The sequence below is a fragment of the Scomber scombrus genome, chromosome 18, assembly GCF_963691925.1.
Source record: "Scomber scombrus chromosome 18, fScoSco1.1, whole genome shotgun sequence".
NCBI classification, from domain to species: Eukaryota; Metazoa; Chordata; class Actinopteri; order Scombriformes; family Scombridae; genus Scomber; species Scomber scombrus.
In genome coordinates, this window is record NC_084987.1 from 10,318,100 (window position 1) to 10,338,910 (window position 20,811).

Here is a 20,811-nt window from a genome sequence, read left to right on the forward strand (position 1 = left end):
TGTTCACAGACCATGTTTTACTAAAGTCTGATTCAGAAGCAGGTTCAGCACCATGGCGTTGAACAAAATGCTAAATTTGTTAAGTTAAATTGAAAGCAAACAGCAAGAGAAAAAAGACATCCAAAGGAATTGCTAGTGTACAAGTGGCTGTATATTATCAAACATTTTGGGCTAGTTACATTTTCTGCCATCATTCAACATGAGCTGCAGGTGAAAAATGCTGTTTTGTGGTCAGCTGAAGGGGCCTAACAGATGACTTCATAAAACAGTGCACCGTTTAGTATTGTAAAAATACAGCCACTTGTTTATTTCCTGGAGTGCAGTGTGGTAGTAAACCCGAGGGAGCCAGGACTGTTTAAGCAGCAATGAATCTTGGATATTTTACTTATATATTAGTTTAATGTGTCTCAGTGTCAATATTCACAAATTCTTATAAAAAGTTTTACTTTACTCTTTTATAAGGAGTAACTCAATGCAGCATAGACTTGCTAGGATTAGACTTTTTTAAACATCTTACAGACTCATCAATATATTAAATCAATATATGACATCTCTCATTTAAATCCAGTAACTACTTAACCTCAAATATCCTTCATGTGTGCACTAATGTTGACAAAAATTGTTTCAGGTAATATGCACCTTTTTGAATGCAATGAACTGCAAATGGCTCTCTAATGTGAGTATTATACCCCCTTGAAGATTAAAGCTTTATTATCTGATGTTTGTTATGTTTCTTGATACTCTTTTTAATTCATGGTTTATTGTGTTGCAATGTTGCTTCTTGCTGCTGATTGTGTTTTGAATGTTTTTTTTGTTCTCAGGTCTCTCTTAGAAATGAGATCTTAATCTCAATGAGGCTGCCTGATTAAAAAATGTTGGCATCAATCTCAATTTATAATACACAAAAGAAAATGTTATTAGTAGATAACACATGCCAAACCATTAATGTTTTGTCTCAGCTTTTTATGTTAATGTGAAGCTGTTAATGTCAAATGAGACTTTTATGAGTGCAATGTATTGAAATAATAAAGAGTTGGAAGGAAGCAGAAGCTAGTTATTGATCTGCATTTTCTATGTAAGAGTGGTTTCACCTTCACCTCCTCTGTTTTTCACCTTAAGCAAATACAAAAGCATATTTTTTAAATCATTATAACCCTTTAGAAAACAGACTACTTTCACTTTTGCGCTTCATACTCTTTTTAAAGAACTGTTTGCCTTGAAGCTGTGAGTGTATCACGCCACACAACTTTGCTTTCACTTCACTGCATTATTGTTGCTAAGGTGGGAGTGCTTTAAAGCAGATACACACAGCCAGCAGACTGCATAAAAAAAGCTAATATGAGGCAAAGAGGAAGACTGAGGCATGTGCATGTACAGGGTCTTGGACAGAAACAGATTATGTTCATATAAGTATAAAAATTTTATATTATATCATAAGAAACATTGTTAACATTGTAGCTACTCTTTGTATAGCTATTAACTCTTCCATAAAGAAAGGTTCAACAGTCTGTAACAGCTTGCAATGTGGCGACACTGAGGAGGATCAAGTGTGATCTTGACTTCAGGCTCTTAATATCCAGGCAAGTGTGAAGAAAAGTCTCCAACATGTAGAGATTAGAATAATGCTGCAGCCTTGATGAGTTATTCTCTTTCAAATGAAAAGTGCACAACAGAAAACTGATTACAGAACTCTTGATAGCTGCTACGAAAGTCTTGATGGATTCTTCTGAAATTAATCTGGATATCATAAAACTCCATGTCATAAGAATTTAATTTAACACATTTAACACACACCATGTACTGTAGCTCTGACAGGCTGAAACTAATGAAATCAAAGTTACATTTTTCTACAGATGTTAAAAGACTCTGACACTCATTTTGCATCTTTAAGCCTCAAAACTTGATGTCCCCTAAAATACTCAGGATGTTCCTTTAAAAAATAAAACGCATATTGAATTATGATCATGTGAATTACGTCAGAGGCTTGATTAAATATTTATAGCCTGTAGCCTAAGTGCATATATCTTCACAACTTCATTATGAAAGGGAAAGATGGGCTGAGCATCGAAATCTACCCCAGAGGCGAGCGGTATAGGCTACAGTCGCGCTGCTGAGAGTTTTGGGTACACTGGGGACGCATTGGACTTTTCCTTTCCTCTCACAATCCACACACAAGGAGAAGGAGGATCACGATGGGCGTCAAATTGCTTTCGGATTCGTTATAAGACAGTGCCATCAGTAACTGATCCTGAGGAATCACTTCAAAACTACTTAGGAAAAACTTGTTTTAAAAGGGACTGACCTATTTTTTCTCTCTGAAGCAGCTGCAAACATATTGTGTTCCAAGTTTTCTCGTACAGTTCAGCAGCCTATGAAAAGAAATAACACGATTTACGCGCAGTTTATGCCTCAGACAAGCCACCCCTATCCTTATATTCCAGTCTGTCTGACTTTGGAACCTACATTTTTGCCAGACTCTAATCGCAGAGCAAGAGAGGAGGAAGACTCCGATGGAAAATCATGCAGCACTTTGAACCCATGGAGACATGGCACATAGGCTCCTCTCATCTACGAACAGATTCAGCGCAAGATTCGCCTTCATATTCACTGTTTCACTGTCTTGCACCTATTTATTCTATAGTATTATTTTTTGTCGCAGCACAATCATGACAAACAAGGGTTACGAGGGGAAAAGATGCCCGCCGAGCAAGAACGCAGGAGGGAAGAAACTTCTTGGGAAATTAGACGATTGCGCTTCGCTGGAAGTCAGGTCCGCTCTGGATGAGTCTGCTGCCCAGCGAGGATCAAGTGATCCCCGATACCTAACTAAAGCATCTGCCTCGTCCGGCACTTACTGGGCTGACACGAAGTTGACAAACATGAGTGTTGCACAAAGATATGGGAATAAGAAGCTGCCTAATGCGTTAATAGTCGGTGTAAAGAAAGGAGGAACCAGGGCGGTGCTGGAGTTCATCCGGATACATCCAGATGTGCGCGCACTGGGAACGGAGCCCCACTTTTTCGATAGAAACTATGACAGAGGGCTGGAATGGTACAGGTGGGAAAAGATATAACAAACACTTAAGTAATGTTTCTGCTACTCTTGCTTGACCTTTTCTTCTGCATACTGTAGATCCTGCACTGTCTTTACTTCTGTCACAGTGCAGAGCCCCTCTGCTCTTCAAACAGGGGACTCTTTTAATATGTGGGCTGCTTTTGTAGATTTTTGTGCAGAAAATGTGCATTTAACCAGTTTTCTGACAAGCATGCCATAGTCTGACACAGTTCTCAGTCTCCTTCATTTTACTCTATTTAAACACAATATGCCTAAATTCATTATGAGTGTTACATTTGTCTATACACAGACACAAATATAAACTCACTTACTCACAAGTAGTATGCCAGTACCAAGATCACAAGTTTGATTGTACTTTTGTATAATGTTTTTTGTGAATGACGCAGATGTTTCTTGTCAGCAGAGCTCTGTGGTGCTGAACAGACAGCTCCATGAGGCTGATGTAGGATCAGTTCACACAAACAATCACAGCCAACAGTACAGATGACACAGACAGCCACCAGGTTGCCAGCTGGCTTCAAAAAGCCTACACACAGCACAAAATGTTCTTCTGTCGATTGGTGAAAGCAAAGGAGATCATATTGTGAGGTGCAACAAACAAAGGGTATCACCCCCACCCAACTCTATCTCTTTGTCTCACTCACTTCTTCTCGATATTACAGATGGTCCTATTCAATCCAATTTGAAAACAGGACCCCTTACTGGGTGATACTGTATTTTTGTGTTTTTAATCTAATACAACTTAAATCTATAAAATAATGATAAAGCAGGAGTCATCTCAAGAAAAAAATGCAAAGAACACTGCCAAACTGAGTGCGCAGACTGAAAATATTGCACTCAAATTCAGCCTCGATTTTATTGTGTTACATTATGTCTTAATGTTGGAGCTCCCTAGACTATACAGCTATCCTCTCACATGGCCTTAGTTCCTCCAGTGTGGCAGAAACAGCAACAGAGCAATGTTTCCATGAACATAGAGCCAAAGATGAAGTCTATTTTCTCAGGCTGCAGTGCAGGAATGAACACCTAAGGCTGCAGGAAATTATCATGTATACGAGTACCTTCCCATCATGTCTCAGCTGACAGTTTGTTATGATCTTGTTATGCATGTGGGCTATGCGTTTTTTCTGTCATACCTTCTCTTTTGGCAGCATTGATTTCACCTTTTTAAATAAATATGAATTATCAAATTATAGGATAGATACTTTATGTTTAAAATATTTCCTAAATTCTGCACATGGATTCAAGTTATTGACCACCAAGGCAGTGTTTGCGCTGGAACGACTATTATAATACTCCTTATTTTAGTTGAAATAATTGACTAAACTGTTGTAACAGAATGTCAAACGCAAGACAACCTTAGACATACACATACAAAATTTGTCTTCACAATGGATTCTTCTCAAAAGCACATCCATGCTCATGAAATTATCTTCAAAGTAATAAACAACATTACAAAAATGCATTAAAGTAAGACACAAAAACACTCCAGAAACCCCTGGTCAGAAGTTAAAAAGAAAACGCTTCTTCAATAATTTGCATGTTTATTAAGGTCTCTTTTTAATTGAAATGTCTGATATTAATCTTAATTTTCTATGTAATTTTTGGCTGTCAAGCACACATTGTAATGCCACTTTATTTGAATGTGCAGCAAAGAGCCTTTTGCTTTTTAAACGTTAAAACTAAAACTTCCCAAGGCCATACTTGATAGATAGTCTTATTGTTGTGCGTATTTCACTAATGTCCTAGATTTACAAACAGCATATTCACAAATGAAGGTTCCTGTCTTTGTAACACTTGTATGAGTGCGATGAATAGTAAATACCTCAGCACATGAAGACATTATACACAGTAATAATTCACCCACGTTGATTAATTTATGGAAACACATGCACACGCAAAGCCAAATGTAGACGCAGACTGATGGAGTCATTCGTACATTGTGTATTCACGTTACTTCATTAATAAGCGTCAACACAACACACCGCAGTAACAGAAGTACACCAACACCCACACTTTTTCTGCCTCTCCAAGAGCCCAGATCAGAAAGCAACACATCAGACATTATCCTACCCCATCCATTAGTCCATTCACTGCACCAGCAAACTCCCATCACTTAGATATGCCATCGTAATGCAACCTAATGGTGCAAAAGCAACAGTTTACTTCATGGGTGAGCAAACTATTAGACCAGGCGGGTGGGGGTTTAACTAAGTACGATTTTTTAAAATTTTTTATATTCATGTCAGTTTAGATTATTTAAGCAAAGATAAATTCAGCTACCAAAGTGATATGATGTCACTTGTAGAATATATATTCAAGATAAGCACTTTAACAATACTTTGGAGACTGGTTAATTCAGCCTGCAGCAACTGTTATCCATCTTGGCAACTGACTGAGTGATGTTCATTGTATTAGGCTGTGACAGATAATCACTGAGGGCCAATGTTTGGTTTGTTGGCACCATGTCACATAAAGTATCTTTCCATTTTGATTAACTGTCAGATGTGTCTCTAGAGCAAGTTACATTATGTAATTGTACATTCTACATGTGCTCTGCAATGAGCTATTTTCAACAGCCCAATTTATAAGTTGCCCCATCTGTCAATCTACCTGTTTATCAGAGGGCTGCAAATAAAGGTGATTTTTAGATGAATCAATAATTTATCTTATTTATCTTTTAATGTCGAAATAGAAAGTCCTGGTTGGGGAATATAAAACAAGTAATATTTATTAAACACTATGATTTATTTCCAGTGCAAAGTTTCTCATCCAAACTACACATTTTAAAAAGTAATAATAAAGAATAGAAAATAAAAATATATACCAAAGTCAGCGGACCAACATGGCCATTGTGTATTATTGTTCTGTTATTATTTTATATTTAGTCAACAAATCAGTAAGTGTGAATGTTTGCATTCATATGATATGAAAGACAAGCAAGAAAACATTAATATTTGAAAATCTGTAACCAGAAACCTCTAGCCAAGTTAGGACAGAGATGGTCAGTCAGTCAACAACTTTGGCCCTGGGTAAAATGTCAAAAACTATTGCATATAAATTACCATTTAACGTGTTATTCTATTTTGATTAATTTACTTTTCATTTAACATTATATCTTATATCATAGACTGCTAATATGCCTAACATTAGCATTTTACAGCTGTATGACTGTTAAACATGAATGTATAATAACACCTGGATATGGCCGCATAGGCTATGGGAAACACAGACCATCATTATAGATGTCTATAAAACTGTTAGCAGGACACCCTATGAATGCGATTACAATCCATTATCATTCTTTATATTATTCATTTTTGATCCATGAAGGTCTTATATTTGTAAAACGTTCCTCGAGCCTAGAAAATGATTTTAAGATATGTGACGCCACCACAATATAAAGTATTAGCCCACAGACTTGGGAGAAACACAACTGTGCATTTTCACTGAGACACACACACACACTGAGGTAAACCCTGGAAGCTAGAAACGTTTTGGCTCATGTTCCAGGCGATCAATTCTTATTAAATTGAGTAGGCACCATCTTTGAGTCTGGTGTCCAGATCTGATAATACATCCATGCTGTTAACATGCTAACATAACTTAGAAACAGTAGTTTGACAAAATAATCTTTACTCAAAGGCCATTTAGTAGCAAAGAGGATTACTCTCAATTTAATTCATTCAACAAATTAACTTTGTAGCCTATTTTGAACATTACAGCCCCACAGTCTATACTTGATGAATGAGTCCAATAATTGTTTGCTGACATTGATTAATTTTCTGATTAATTTGAGTATTGAAGTTCACTTTGGGATCAGTACATTAAAGCTGGAGTGTGGGACTTCTGTCTTCCCCCCTCTGGCTGTGAGAGTAAAGGGGGGCGCTTGGTTGTGATTGCCTGACACAGGCATGCGGCACACACTCATGCGCACCCTGAATGGCAGGCACATAAAGCGGGCCAGTAAAAATGGATGTTTTGACACCGGCCCAAAAACATATTTTTGACGATCCACCGGCCCACCAGGATTTGTCTCTGTATGCCTGACGGCCAGCATACCATTGGCCGAAAAGATGGATAAAGTGTTTTACATGTCACACAAACCCAATGAAATGACTTGTTGCATTATCAAAAGTTGATTGATATTGTCCTATAACATTTTGGAAGTCTGGAAGAGCCACACAATTGACAGCCAAACAGCCAGCACAGGAATGTGAGATTTAAAAACTCTGTATACTGTGAAATGCAGAGAGATTCATCTGGCAGGGATAGGCTTAATCAACAGTGTGTGAAATCATTTTGCAAGGGCTTGAATATAATGGACATTCATTTATATCTAAAAAAGAAAAAAAAAGTTCACTGCAAGTTTAATATTATCAACTCACAGTCCTTCATCAACTAGAACTTCCTGGAAATGCCATTACAGGACAACAAGTATGTGTAACTTGAAAATCAAAATGCTCTTTTCTAAAGAAGATAAAAATATGAATTTGTTATCATTTCAAAACCTTTTGTTCATATTTTAAGTCATTGACTAATGTCTGAGAAACGGATAGAAAACAACATGACACCAATTTAACTCTCCTCAAGTGCAGTGTACTGCCCAGTTTTTCTGCACACTCTGTCCTGTTACATTAAGCATGTGACAGATCATTTAGGTGCAGAAGAAGAATGTGGCCGCGTTCATTACTGTGCCTCCTGATCAGAAAACACATGTGGCCTCATTTATTTTGTGCAACGATATTCACATAACCATACAGGACCTGATAAAACAGACATTTCACTGCCACCAATTTCCTTGAAACTCCTCTCACCACATTTTCCCTTCTCACCGAATCATAAAGATCAAACAAAAACATGTTGCTATACACCATCAAGACTTAAAAGGGCATCTCAGCCCTATTGATTTCACAGGAGGCAGAAGCATTCCAGTAGATTCCCTGAGAAGGGTTGAAATTGTATGAGAGGCTGCAGTAACGAATATTCTCCAGGTCCACATTAATTGGCTCGGGGAGGCAGGGAGCTCTGGAACAGTATCATCAGAAAGGTTGATGAGGACAGAAAGTTAGATGGATCTCATTTAACACAGAAAACTGCACATTTTACAGCGAGGGATGGTCAGACGTAACCCTGCATTATTAATGAGAGCTGTCTTCATTCCAGTGCAGCTCAGAGACATATAGCGGTTAACATTAATTACCAAACAACTCTTTTTGAGATGTTTCCCCATTTAGACCAGTCTGAAAAGCAGCAAGATAGTGCTTTTATTCAGGGAGTGATATAATCATGCATATATTATGAACCAGTCATATACTATAGCTGTAATATTTATAATTGAAGAAGCCGTAGTTCCAGTTCAATCTTGCAGCTGTCTTGGTGTGATATATGATGTAATAGCATTTCAGAACTTGCACCATTTGCAGATTTTAACAGTATTTTTAAAGAATATTTCTAAATATCTTTCTATCTGTCTGTCTATATCATAGTTTGAATGGGTTAAATGCAGGGAATCATTTCAGAGAAATCAAGTGTAAAATGCACTTGATTCTACCTCCTCTTTACACTTAACTTGTTGCACTACTTTTGATGACAACCCTGTCTGCTAAAGGTTAAATTGATATAATCTGGAACAATGAATGTGTGAAAAAATGTGTGTGTTTGGTGGCAAATGCCACCTGAAAAATGGTAAATGGACTTACCTACTGTATATGTGCATTTCTACTTTAACAGACTAAGCACTTCACAATTTGCCTCTCATTTACACACCCACTCATACACAGAGAGAACATTATGCACAGCTGCAACCATCAGGGTTGCTGTTTATGAAGTGATGTATGTTGTTGATAATACAGAGACTGGACACATAACCAAATTAATGTTAAATGCATGGTGCTAATCATCACATTTAATTGTAGATCCATCAAAAAGCATTTGTGCGGTCATACAAATCATTTCAGATTAAATTACACATAATTGATGTCGCTTATCTGTGTTAATTGGTGCAACCTTTAAATATATAACATTTTGACTTCACAGCACACCCTGTAACAAATAGTATTTAAAAATAACTCATGTCACTTCAGGGACTTTGTGATTCCAGCAGTCAGTGATCCTTAGCTCACATTTAGAGATTGTCAGCTTGTTAACTTTCTCCCCTGGCGAACCCGGTGTGTCCCTACTGACCAGGCAGGGATCAAATCCTGAGCTTTTCCCTCCTATGTCTCCCATATTCTGTCTCCTTTTGTACTTTTTCACCATCTAAGTAAAGAGTGAAACTACTAAAGGTGTGTGGACTGTCCGCTCTCTATTTATTAATATCCTTGACTGTCACATTGCCAGAGGCTATACTGTAAACCCAGAAAGAACCTTCAAGAGCTTCAGCCTCCATGGCTGATGAAAATTCAAGAAGTATCTATTTATGTTCAGTAATATGCTGCAACACAACTGGACAAATAGGTGAAATTCAGGAGATGTATACAGTTTATGATGTGCAGGGGCAGGATATAATCTGCCAATCACTGGCTGTCATCCGCAATGTCACAGTGGTATCATCAGTATTATTTCAAATGAAGTATAAAAATATAATATAATATAATATATATATATAATATAAATATCTCATTACCACACTGTACCAACGTGATTTACATGTTCATCGGTTTAAACAGTAGTCCAGCAGTTATAGATTCACCAAAATCAAGACAATAAGAAGCAATCCTCATCTGAGAAAGTGCAGTTCAGGATTTCAGAGGCTTTCCTGTCAGCCTGAATGTCTTCATTTTGGTGTCCGTGGATACTTGGTCGTGCTACATGTTAATGTGACAGCTCGAAGCTCAGTTCAATTCAATGTGTTATTGCTCAAGGAGAGCAAGTGTCAGTCATTTCCCTCTGCAGACCAAACCATGAATAATTGTTATTTCAGGGAAAGCAAGGGCCTAGGGTTGAAATGACAGCAATAAAATAGGTTTTGTTTCAAGGTCAAATACATTATGCCATTTTTTACAGTATTGCTGAACTGTATTGTCTTCTTATAAATATATTTTAATTCTATTATGTACCCTGATGTCAGAAAAATCCTCTACACTGAGGCATTTGGCTCAGTCAGTCTGCTATTTTCAAGCAATTTGTCCTCAATTAAATGAGAGAAATGGGTGCTTGATTCTCAGGACGCTGCATTGCTATTCACCTCTGTTTCTTCCCATAGCTGAATTGGCCGCAGGATTACTGTACTCGTCTGGACTTCTCTTTGTTCACTCTTAATAGACTTTGGAGGAGGCAGGCTGGTGTTGCTGGTGATTAATGATCAAATGTCTTCACAGCTGTAATCTTAGTGAGTGATACTTTAATAATGGAGCAGCCTCTCCACTGCAGACTGGATCTGTGCTGTCATATCAGGGAAGAGGAAGATGCCATTTTTAGGAAGTGCAGTGGCATAGACATTATGAGAATCACACAGCATAAGAACATTTTTTCTGCACAGTCTACCTGTGTAATACAAACTGTTAATGGGTTTGGGTGGCAGGGAGCAAGTCTGTGTGTGGTATTGGCTTTTCAGGACATTTCAGGACAAATGGTTTGTATGAAACACATTTTCCCCAAGTTCGTTTTGTTAAAATATGGAAGGAAGTTTGCCAACAAAAGATATTTTCACTTTTGAAAGACTTGAATCAGAGAAAACCTATTCAGGGCTTAACTCGTGATTATTAAAAATAATGCAAAATCATGTAACCCAAATGGGGGGCAAAATAATTTGCTGTATCTCAGACATCTGATAACACAAAACCTAATACCTGAGTGCTCCAATTTATCCAAAAATGATACCATAGCTAGGATTTACCCTGAAGCTGCTATGACAGGCTTTCAGGACAGTGTATAAATCAGACACTCATTTAATGAGCGTATGCTTTTATAAACCCAGGCACAACATTGAGCGTGTAAATTAGAATAGCTTTTCATCAGTACATTCATATTACTTTGTTCTTCCCTTTGTTACTGTTGATTTCATCTTATTGCATGTTTAGCTATAATTAAGCTACATGATTGGAGAACTAGATCAAAACTGGAATTTGAATTCATTTGTAACTGTGTGTTTGAGATTATTTGACTTGCAGTACCTCTGATACAAGTTTTGAACTATTCTGTCTACAAAGTGTCACATTTTTGTCCTACACCAAAGCTTTTTGTGTAAGATATTACATTGGCCTGTGACCCTCATTACCCTGTGTTGGTAGCTGTGATAACACACCCAACACATTTTTTCTTAATTTTTCTTTTTTTCTTACTTTGATTTTGGCCTCTCAATGGTCAACCTGTGAGTCTGCATATTGTTTAATGGGTAGGGTTCATTGTTAGTCCTTGTGGTTACAAACATTTGTTGTCTAGAGGTAGGTAAAGGGCATTTTCAAATTCTCTCTGATTAATGGTTTAGTGTTTGTGTTTAATTGTTCCTAAGATAAATCCTAATCAGATCAGAGCTAGTTTCTGTCTTAATTCACATGTTCAAATGTGCTTGATTGCTCATTGGACAAAAAACATGTTGATGACATCGAGTCACATAGGAAAACAATGTGTTTGAATACTACACAAAAAGAACATGCAAAATGAACGTCTTTGTATGTGAAATATTATATTGTCCCTATATCCAAATGAGTGAATTACTGTTTTATTTGGAAAAAACAAATATAAAACCGATTCAGGATTTAAATCTGACAACCATCATCCCGATTCAGTCAAGTAAAACCCCACAAACATCTAGACAATATCACATTAATAGAGCAAAATAAATGAATACAGAAATGCAGCAATTAAGCAAATTATTCCCCACTACACTTAATGGTTATTTACAGCAAGCAAAGATCCACTCTGGGACTTTGCTCCCGAATAAAGCAAACCAAATGAAAGGATCTTATCTACCTGAAACTGGGCACAAGCTAAAACAAAAAAACAAATGTGGCGAGTGGCCAACAAGTTTTGGTGCCCATCAGCAGTAAAGACTGAGTGTCCTCCTCCCACTTCAGAGAAGGTCCATGTGGAGCCAGTAAAATTACAAAATAATACAAGTTCAAATAAATAGGCTTATGCACAAGAAAAACTGCATTGTGACTACACTTGAACTACTGTTTGCCGTGCACCAGCACTATTAGGTAATACGTAACGAATCATTGATTCAACTCCACAGGAGAAAACGGAGAATTTTGATACAGGGACCAGATTTGGGATTAAAGGTCACATGACAAACAAAGTTGACAAAGCATGCTGAAAGCTAACAGTTTGATATATAATATAAGTAATTTGTGGAAGGTAAACTCACACAATACTGGTAAACTGGTAAAGCCTTGGCACTGATGTTTTCACCACTCTACATTTCACATGTAACCTACTGGAAAACCACCTGTGCCAACAGTATAGTGTTTGTGATAGATTCTATTTGTTGTATTTTTGTAAGGGATTTGGGTTTTGCATGTATAGTTGCATGACACTGCTTTATTTGAGCTGCAAGCATTTACTGAGAAATTGTGTTGTGTTGACAATTTGCAGCATTCAGTTTTAAGTTCAAACCACAGTGAAATGAAAGTAATACATTCTGAATTCATTGATTGTTCACGAGGAGATGATTCAAAGCTGACCTTTACGTGTTCTGATGGTCTGCATCCCTGATGAATCTGCATAGCTCTTTAGAAGTATTCATTTAGTCCTGAGTTTTATGAGTATAGAGGAGCTTGTATTTCTTACCATACCTACCATTTTTTCGGGAGACAAAGGGGAAGTTTCTTCTTATTCTTCTTCTTCTTCTTCTTTTGAGTTTTATTGGCAGTTGGCAAACAAATAATTGTCGCATTACCGCCACCAACTGGTGTCGATTGTAGATCATAATGTCTAGCACAATATTAATAAAAAACTCATATCTTCTCATTCAAATTAGTTAGTCTAAGATACTGAAAAAGAATTCAATAACACTTTTTATTAATTATTTTGTTCAATATCTATCAGATCAATGTGTCCTTTTTATCTTTCTGAGATATTGAATCAAATGCTTTCTTTCTACGTCTTATTTCTGACAAAGTAGCATGGCAAAGGGGGATTCTGTGTCTCAATTCAGGGGCTGCATTCATTCTGCATTTGAAGGAGCCTTTGAAATGACAACCTTGGTTGTGCCGCTTGGACACATTTGGTCTTCAAATGCAGCCTTTCGAAGGATGCCTTCCCTGAATTGAGACACAGCTGGAGTCTCCCAATGACTTCCTGCTTTTAACCTCTTCCTGACATTACCAGTGATGTCATGGGTTAGACTAAGTATGAGGGGGTGAATAATTTCACTCAGTTAAATGTTTGGTTTAGTATCTGTAAGATGTGTACTTATTTTGGCTTATGGTGAGGACTATCTATGATAGATTAGACGGCCTATTTAAGGGGAGAGTTGTTGGTTTGAGAGAGAGAGAGAGAGAGAGAGAGAGAGAGAGAGAGAGAGAGAGAGAGAGAGAGAGAGAGAGAGAGAGAGAGAGAGAGAGAAATCAATCAATCAAATCAGTCTGTGTAGCTGTGTGCATGTGATCATGCTGAAGTTGAGTTATCTAGTTTATGTCAAGTATGATTTGTTTGTTGTTTTTTGCTATTGTTTCACTGGTCAGAATAAATCACCTTTTTGTAGTCTGTCAATGAGTCTCTGAGTCTGGCTCATATCACCTTTCTTGACACTCTGGCTAAGCTTCTTCAAAGTCACATACAGGGAGTGCACCAAATGGCTTTAATATTCAATATTTGTTTAGTATGTGTGTGAGTCAGGTTTTTTACTCTGTGGTAATCTTTTGGATTCTGCTGTCAGATTGGATTTACTCAGCTGCAGTTTGACTGTATTTCATATCTCTGTTTGGGAAAAATGTTATTTAGTTTTGTTATTTGCTCTGCCAGCCATGGGATGTAAGGAGGGCGATGTCCCTTCTGTGAGGCCTGTCTGGCCATCTGTCCAACACTTTGAAACAGAGGAAGACATGTTGACAGCTACTAGCTGAACTCCTCTGAACAAATCCTATTGTATTTGGTCCCCCTTGATGTTTCTCCAGCAACACCAACAGGCCAAAATGTCTACTTTTGTGTAAGAAATATCAAACTTTAAATGTGAGGTTGCTATAAACATTACTGAGCATATTCATGATCAAAAGAGAATAAACCCTTACGTTATCAGTCATTCCATAAGATTGCCTCTAGTACCACATTGATTGGACAAAAAAAGGTGCTCTAGGTGGTGTTGAAAAGACCACAACAGTACATTTTCCTTTGTTAGCAGCTTCCAGGTGGTGGCTGAGTGATAGCGCTCAGTGTATAAGGTCAGTGCCTGTGACTTAGCTGGGGTGGGGGTATTAGAGTCTCCTGCAGTCCTCTGCTGGTGCTGTCATTGAAAACAGTAGATGAGAGGTGATGTAACTGGAATGGTTGTATTGCCAGATCACTGTCTGTCAGTCTAATTTGAGCACAAAAGGTGGTTACACAACAACACTGCGCTACAGAGGACTTTTTTTACCCATCCAACTGTTTTCCTACTTTGTGCTGACAAGATTGCTGCCTGGCTCCTGTTCATGAGTAACTTCTTTTTTTTTTAAATAGAGGATGTGCTACATTTATGCTGTCATAAATTTAGCACATATTGCAAAATCTTACCCACAGTTCTGTAGATGGAAACTCACAGCCAGATGAATGGCTGCCTGAAGAGTGGACATCCTGTTTTTGATAACATTTTCTCCAGACCTGTGTGAGCTTGATGACATGAAGTTCTACCTAACTGTTGGGGCAGACCATGTTGGGTTGAAAGGGCTCATCCTGATCAGTAGAGCACATACAGAAGTACACTGAACACTTTAGAAGATTAACTAAACATTTAAAAGCCTCATGAGAGGTCAAAGCCTGTGTGAAATAGAATAACCAGGCAATTTACAGATATTAACTAGCCCACAGAAGTTAAAGGAATTGTTACAGGGATTAACTTTCAGCTATAAATTGTAATTGAATTAGGCACACATGATTTAAAATGCATGAATTCCTTCATTTTTAGGAATATAAATAGTAGTATCACGGTTGTCTTGAGTTTGACTCTTGATTGGCCAAGTAATAACAGTCCAATTGTTGTCTTTTAGTGCCTCAGCGGTGTATACAATTGTGGCATGTTCTCCCGGTGGAAATGCACACTGCAGTACAACGGTCTATCTGGGTTTAATAGGGAGTCCTCGGGACTTTGAAATAAAGACATCCATGTTCGTGGCTTATGCATCCTTAATTATATACCAGAGTCCAGAGGGTACTAAGAATGAACTCCAGACCTCCTGCTTCCACTGCACCAACAGAGATAAATCGGTGAGCAAGGTAGCCAGAAGGCTCTTTCAGGGTCACTACAACATCCAGACAAGCTTTCACTGCACTGCAGCTCATTAATGAGTGGCAATGACTGCCTTGCGTTCCTCTGTTGACCCCAACTACCTGTAGATAAGAGATGCAGAAGGATGTTCTTTTTTTTTCTTGCTCTCTTTTCTCAGAATTAAAGCTAACAGAAAACATTTTATCAAATAATTATAGACCAGAGTTGTTAGAATTGTAGAAAGTCTATTTAAAATTGATTTAATGCTTCACTTCATAGCCCAAATTCTAGTTAGAAAATGCCATATTTAATAATGAATACATGTGAAGACTCAATAAAGAAACGTATAAATAAGTCTGTTTGCCTTTAGTGTTTGCTTCATCTGTTTTCATATTGGAATTTATTTTGCAGTACATTAAAGTGAACCAGTGCTACACACTTAACATACTGTTAAATCTCCCTGTTGTGAAAGGAGCCAAATCAAAAAAGGAACTCCATGTGAATACCCATTAGCACCTGCATGACACCCATTTTCAGTGACACCCAGTGATGTGTTTAAACAGATTGAGCTGGTTCTCACTGTTAGAATAGCTCAGTTAAAAAACAACTCTGTTTTCTGTCCTTCTATAAGAAACCATTTCCTTTAGGGTTATATCATGTCATAATTTAACCAATGAATAAAATTCAATTTGCTATTTTTGCATTCAGAACAAACTAACTTCCAACTACGTTCTCTTATTTGACCCAGAACGGGTCTCATTTACAGTATTGAGCAGATCTTCCACACCTGAGTTCATTTTCCCACAGTGATTAAAATGTCATAGCAAAGCCTGTAATGCATCCTGACTTAAAGTTTCACCAAGAATGGTGAAGACTCCACATTGCACTGTAAATTACCCCAACGAATTTAATGTTGACTCCAAGGGAGAAGGCGGTAATCAATCAGAGCACTTCACTCAAATGTCAGTTGATCAAGGTGTGTGTGTATGTGCGTGTGTGTATGGGTGTGTGTGGTCTGTTATAGGCTACTTTTGAGGACAAATGTCAGAGTTAATTGGGGACGGCTTGTCCAATTGGGGACCAAAGCCATTCCTGATTAACTGGGGATAGCTTTCACACTGGGAACAAAAGCTATGTCCCCAATTTGGAAAAGGCACATTTTTGGTTTTGTGGTTAAAGTTAAGATTAGGCAAGTAGTGGTTATCTCCAGTAAATGAATGTAACTCTTATCACCAAAAGTGACCATGATCTGATATGTGGGCTGTCATAGGCTAATTTCTGGGACAACTTTCAGACTTTTGACAAGTTAATTTGGGAACAGCTTGTCCAATTGGGGACAAAAGCTGTGTCCTCAAATTGGAATAAGCTGATTTTCGGGTCAGTGGTTAAAGTTAAGGTACAGGTTAGGGTTAGGTGAATAGTGGTTATGGTCATGGTTTGGGTAAGTCTCCAGGAAATGAGTCTAAGTCTACATAATGTCCACAAAAGTGACCTAGGACAACATGTGTGTATGTGCGTGCATGCTTGTGTCATTCCAAAAAGCAAAATGTTAACTTAAAGTGCAGTTTGGTTTCAGTGATAAAGATTCAGAAGTTTCAAACCATTTTTATTTGAATTACAATGATTTAGATAAATGCAGATAATTAATATCCAGCCAGGACATAACAGCTTTAGAAAAGCAGACCTGATGCAGTAAAGACTCCTGATTTTATTTTTTAATTTCTGATATTGTGTGCAGTGCTGAAACTTTCTTGGGGTCATAGCGAGAAAAAAATTTCTGGTGGTTGGTTCAGACGCCTGCCTCAGGTATCACATGTTCTCCTTCTGGCCTGATTCCCACTATCTTAATAACAAAGAAATACATAAATGAGGCCACTGCTGTCATGTGTTTGAATAAGCAAAGAAAATGATTTATTAGTAATAATAAATCTCTGCCCTTCACTCGCACTCTGTTTCTTACATCACTTTAAAAGGCACACGTGGCCATTAAAGGTTCATGTGTGACCATTAAAATGTGTTGTGGTAGAGCTGACTCACATGTGGATGCTAATTGTGTGATAACCACACAAATGAGAATGAACATAAGCCCTAACTACAAAATGTTAGATCAAAAAATGTTTGTAGATATTACAGACACCCCACAGTGTTGCTCATTAACGTCACTCCGAGACAGGCGACTTGGATTTTATTGGTCCAGGCTGCTCCCACTGACATGAAAGCATCCATTATAAATAACCCTGATTTTGATAAAAAAAATAAAGACTAAAATCCTTTGATCATTGGATTGCACCTTGTTCTCCCTGGCTGCATTTACAGCTAGTTAAACGATCCTTTGAATAGACAACTGACAACTGCAGGTAAAAGATCAGACACCCAAAGCTCAGAGGAGGGGTGCTGCAGGTATCAGTTTAATGAGCAACAGTGCCAGATTAGAGTCATGGTTAGATAATGCACAGCAGAGGAATGTGTTAATATTTCGGTTTTCATGTAATCTTGTGTGAACAGAATCCTTTTCATCAATTGATTCATCAACCATGAGACAATATTTGATGCAGTCAAGTGCAAAGGCAGGTTAGGGCTAAGGAATGGTGTTGTGGCATGTTCAACTCCTGTTTGGGGTCTTCTGCCATTGGTGGGCTTTGTTACATTTCAAATTGCTGGCAGTCAGTCCTGAACAAATTATATAGCAACGGTCTAGTCATTTTTAGACATTTAAATGTAGATTTGACTTCAAACAAAAACTGTGGAACGGAGGGACATTGGACAGACACATGTCAAATCAAAGTGTAGTATTTCACAACATACCTCAATATTATATCAGTCCTTCTTAACACTTTCATGGTAATTGATCCCAATGGTGCCACTTGGTTCCCACCTTCAAATGCATCAGTATTTATTTTACATCTCTATTTCTGTCCCTTCAGTGTTCTATGACTTCCATCTCACTGTCATGTAATTTACCCAGTGTTGAGACTCAGTGGGAGTAAACAGACGTAACAGCTGTAAAAATCAATAACTCAAGGTAAGTTAGTGCATGCTGTAACTTCCTCTGGTGGACAGGCTCACATGGATTTTTGAGTCCAAACAAAAATCAACCATTGCTAAATCCTCTCCTAATATTAGCAAAATAATTTTATGAACACAGACTTAATTTTGAAAATCCTCATGGTTTATAGTGCAGTACAGTGTGCTGTGTAGTCTTACAGCTGTAGTCGACACCAGGCAGCTGCGTATTTGCTATTTTAAGCAAAACCATCTGTGACCTTTCACTCTGTATGTTCACATTGTCAGCCCAATTTTGCAGTACGACAAGTTGCAACTCTGAACAAGCACACACAGTGCAGGGTCCTTTCAACTACACAACCTTCATATCTGAGGATGGTGAAAATGTATGGAATGGACAAGGCAGTCCCCTCAGCACACAACCACAGATCTGTGTAGATTCTGCATCTCTTGGAAAATAGCTGCATGTTTTTTTGTTTCTTAGTTTTTTTAGTGTGTTTGCTTGAAAAGGGTGCTGTTCTCATGCAAGATTAATAGTTGCCTAGTGGCCCTGAGGCACTCAAGCCAACAACTCAGGATTCATAAATAAGGCTAAATGGATCGATATTTTCAAGACTTTAAAAGTAACCTATGGCTACCCCTACCTTGAGAGAGTATAAGCTCTGAGAAAGGTTAGATTTTAATCGAAGCTTTCCCCCAGTAATAATAAAGACAATAATGTGATATTTAATCATCAGAACTGTGTGGTAGCACACCTGAAATCCAGATTGATTCACATTTCTGTGAAAAGGAGAAATTCAGGCACTATATTTTCTGCAATCCTAAAAGTAAAAGACTGATTTAATATTACTATTTTGTAGGTATTCTTCTCAAACTGCCACTTTATTGTGCTGACACTATTGCAAAGTCACTTTTTCTGTTTAGAGGAAACGGGAGGAAAAGTATGGATTGTCTCTGAATTGTGGGCGAGGCATTCTCACCAGCCAACACCAGATGCTTATTAATCAACTTTTATTGAACCGAAGTGCCAAAGCAGAATGACATATTACACTCTGAAGGAAAACTCAGATGACAAATTTGACAAATAGAAACATTTGCCTGTAGTTTGCAGAGCCATTATCTTGACAGCATGATGATGATAATGATGATGTATGTTTTGGTTGTGCAAGCTGTCCTGTCACCAATGAATATCTACCAAATACATTTATACTGAGTTTATTTGTTTGTTTGTCTTAACTGGACATTGTACTGCGGCTTCCTTTTTCTGCTTTCTGCATTTCTTTCTTTTCTTTAAAATCTAACTGCATTTATCTCAACTCTCCAATAATAATGACACAGTATTTAGACAGTTTGCGCAAGTGGTAGGTATTATTGTTTACATTCTGAATGTGAAATTTACCTTTGAGTTATATATTTATATCTGTCACCTGTGAAACAGAAAAGCAAAGAAATGTAGAAATGCTCCAGGACAGGAAAATAATAACTCTTGCTGAGTCATCTATGTTTGTTTTATTCTTTGTTTCTCTCTCAAGGGGACTGATGCCACGAACACTAGACAGCCAGATCACGTTAGAGAAGACTCCGAGCTACTTTGTCACCAGAGATGCACCCAGACGCATCTCCAGCATGTCCCATGAGACCAAGCTGATTGTTGTGGTGCGCAACCCAGTCACAAGAGCCATCTCCGACTACACTCAGACACTTTCCAAGAAGCCTGACATCCCTACGTTTGAAGAGCTGGCCTTTAAGAACAGAAGTTTAGGACTAGTCGACACTTCCTGGAATGCCATACGGATCGGGATGTATATTCTGCATCTGGAGAACTGGCTGCAGTACTTTCGTCTGTCGCAGATGCACTTTGTGAGCGGGGAGCGGCTGATCACAGATCCAGCAGGGGAAATGGGCCGCGTCCAGGACTTTTTGGGACTGAAACGAATAATCACGGACAAGCACTTCTACTTTAATAGAACCAAAGGCTTCCCCTGTCTGAAGAAGCCGGAAAGCAGCAGCCAGCCGCGCTGCCTCGGCAAGTCCAAGGGCAGGACTCACGTACAAATTGAAGAGGAGGTCATAGAGCAGCTTAAGGAATTTTATAAGCCATTTAATATCAAATTCTTTGAAACAGTGGGGCAGGACTTCAAGTGGGAATGAGAGCGTCATACAGAAACAGGCTGTTTTAAAAATGGCTTCCTCTGAGGGTTTACCAAAATGTTTAAATGACAAGTTTATTAAGCTATCTATACAATGAGAAAATATATATGAAATATTATACAACTCAGAAAATAAAATATATAGTAATATAAATGGTTTCACATCATGTTGCTGGGTCTTGGGTTAGGCCATTCAGGTCATGATAAGTTCCATTTATTTAAAATATATGAAA

General features: G+C 37.9%; 1 protein-coding gene across 1 annotated transcript; it reads left to right on the plus strand.

The window, feature by feature from the left end:
- Positions 1–2,546: 2,546 nt before the first annotated feature.
- On the plus strand, positions 2,547–20,579 carry hs3st2 (heparan sulfate (glucosamine) 3-O-sulfotransferase 2). Its single transcript, XM_062438031.1, has 2 exons — positions 2,547–3,058; positions 19,961–20,579. Exons 1-2 carry the CDS (start codon positions 2,547–2,549, stop codon positions 20,577–20,579), a joined length of 1,131 nt encoding a protein of 376 aa, XP_062294015.1.
- Positions 20,580–20,811: the final 232 nt, after the last annotated feature.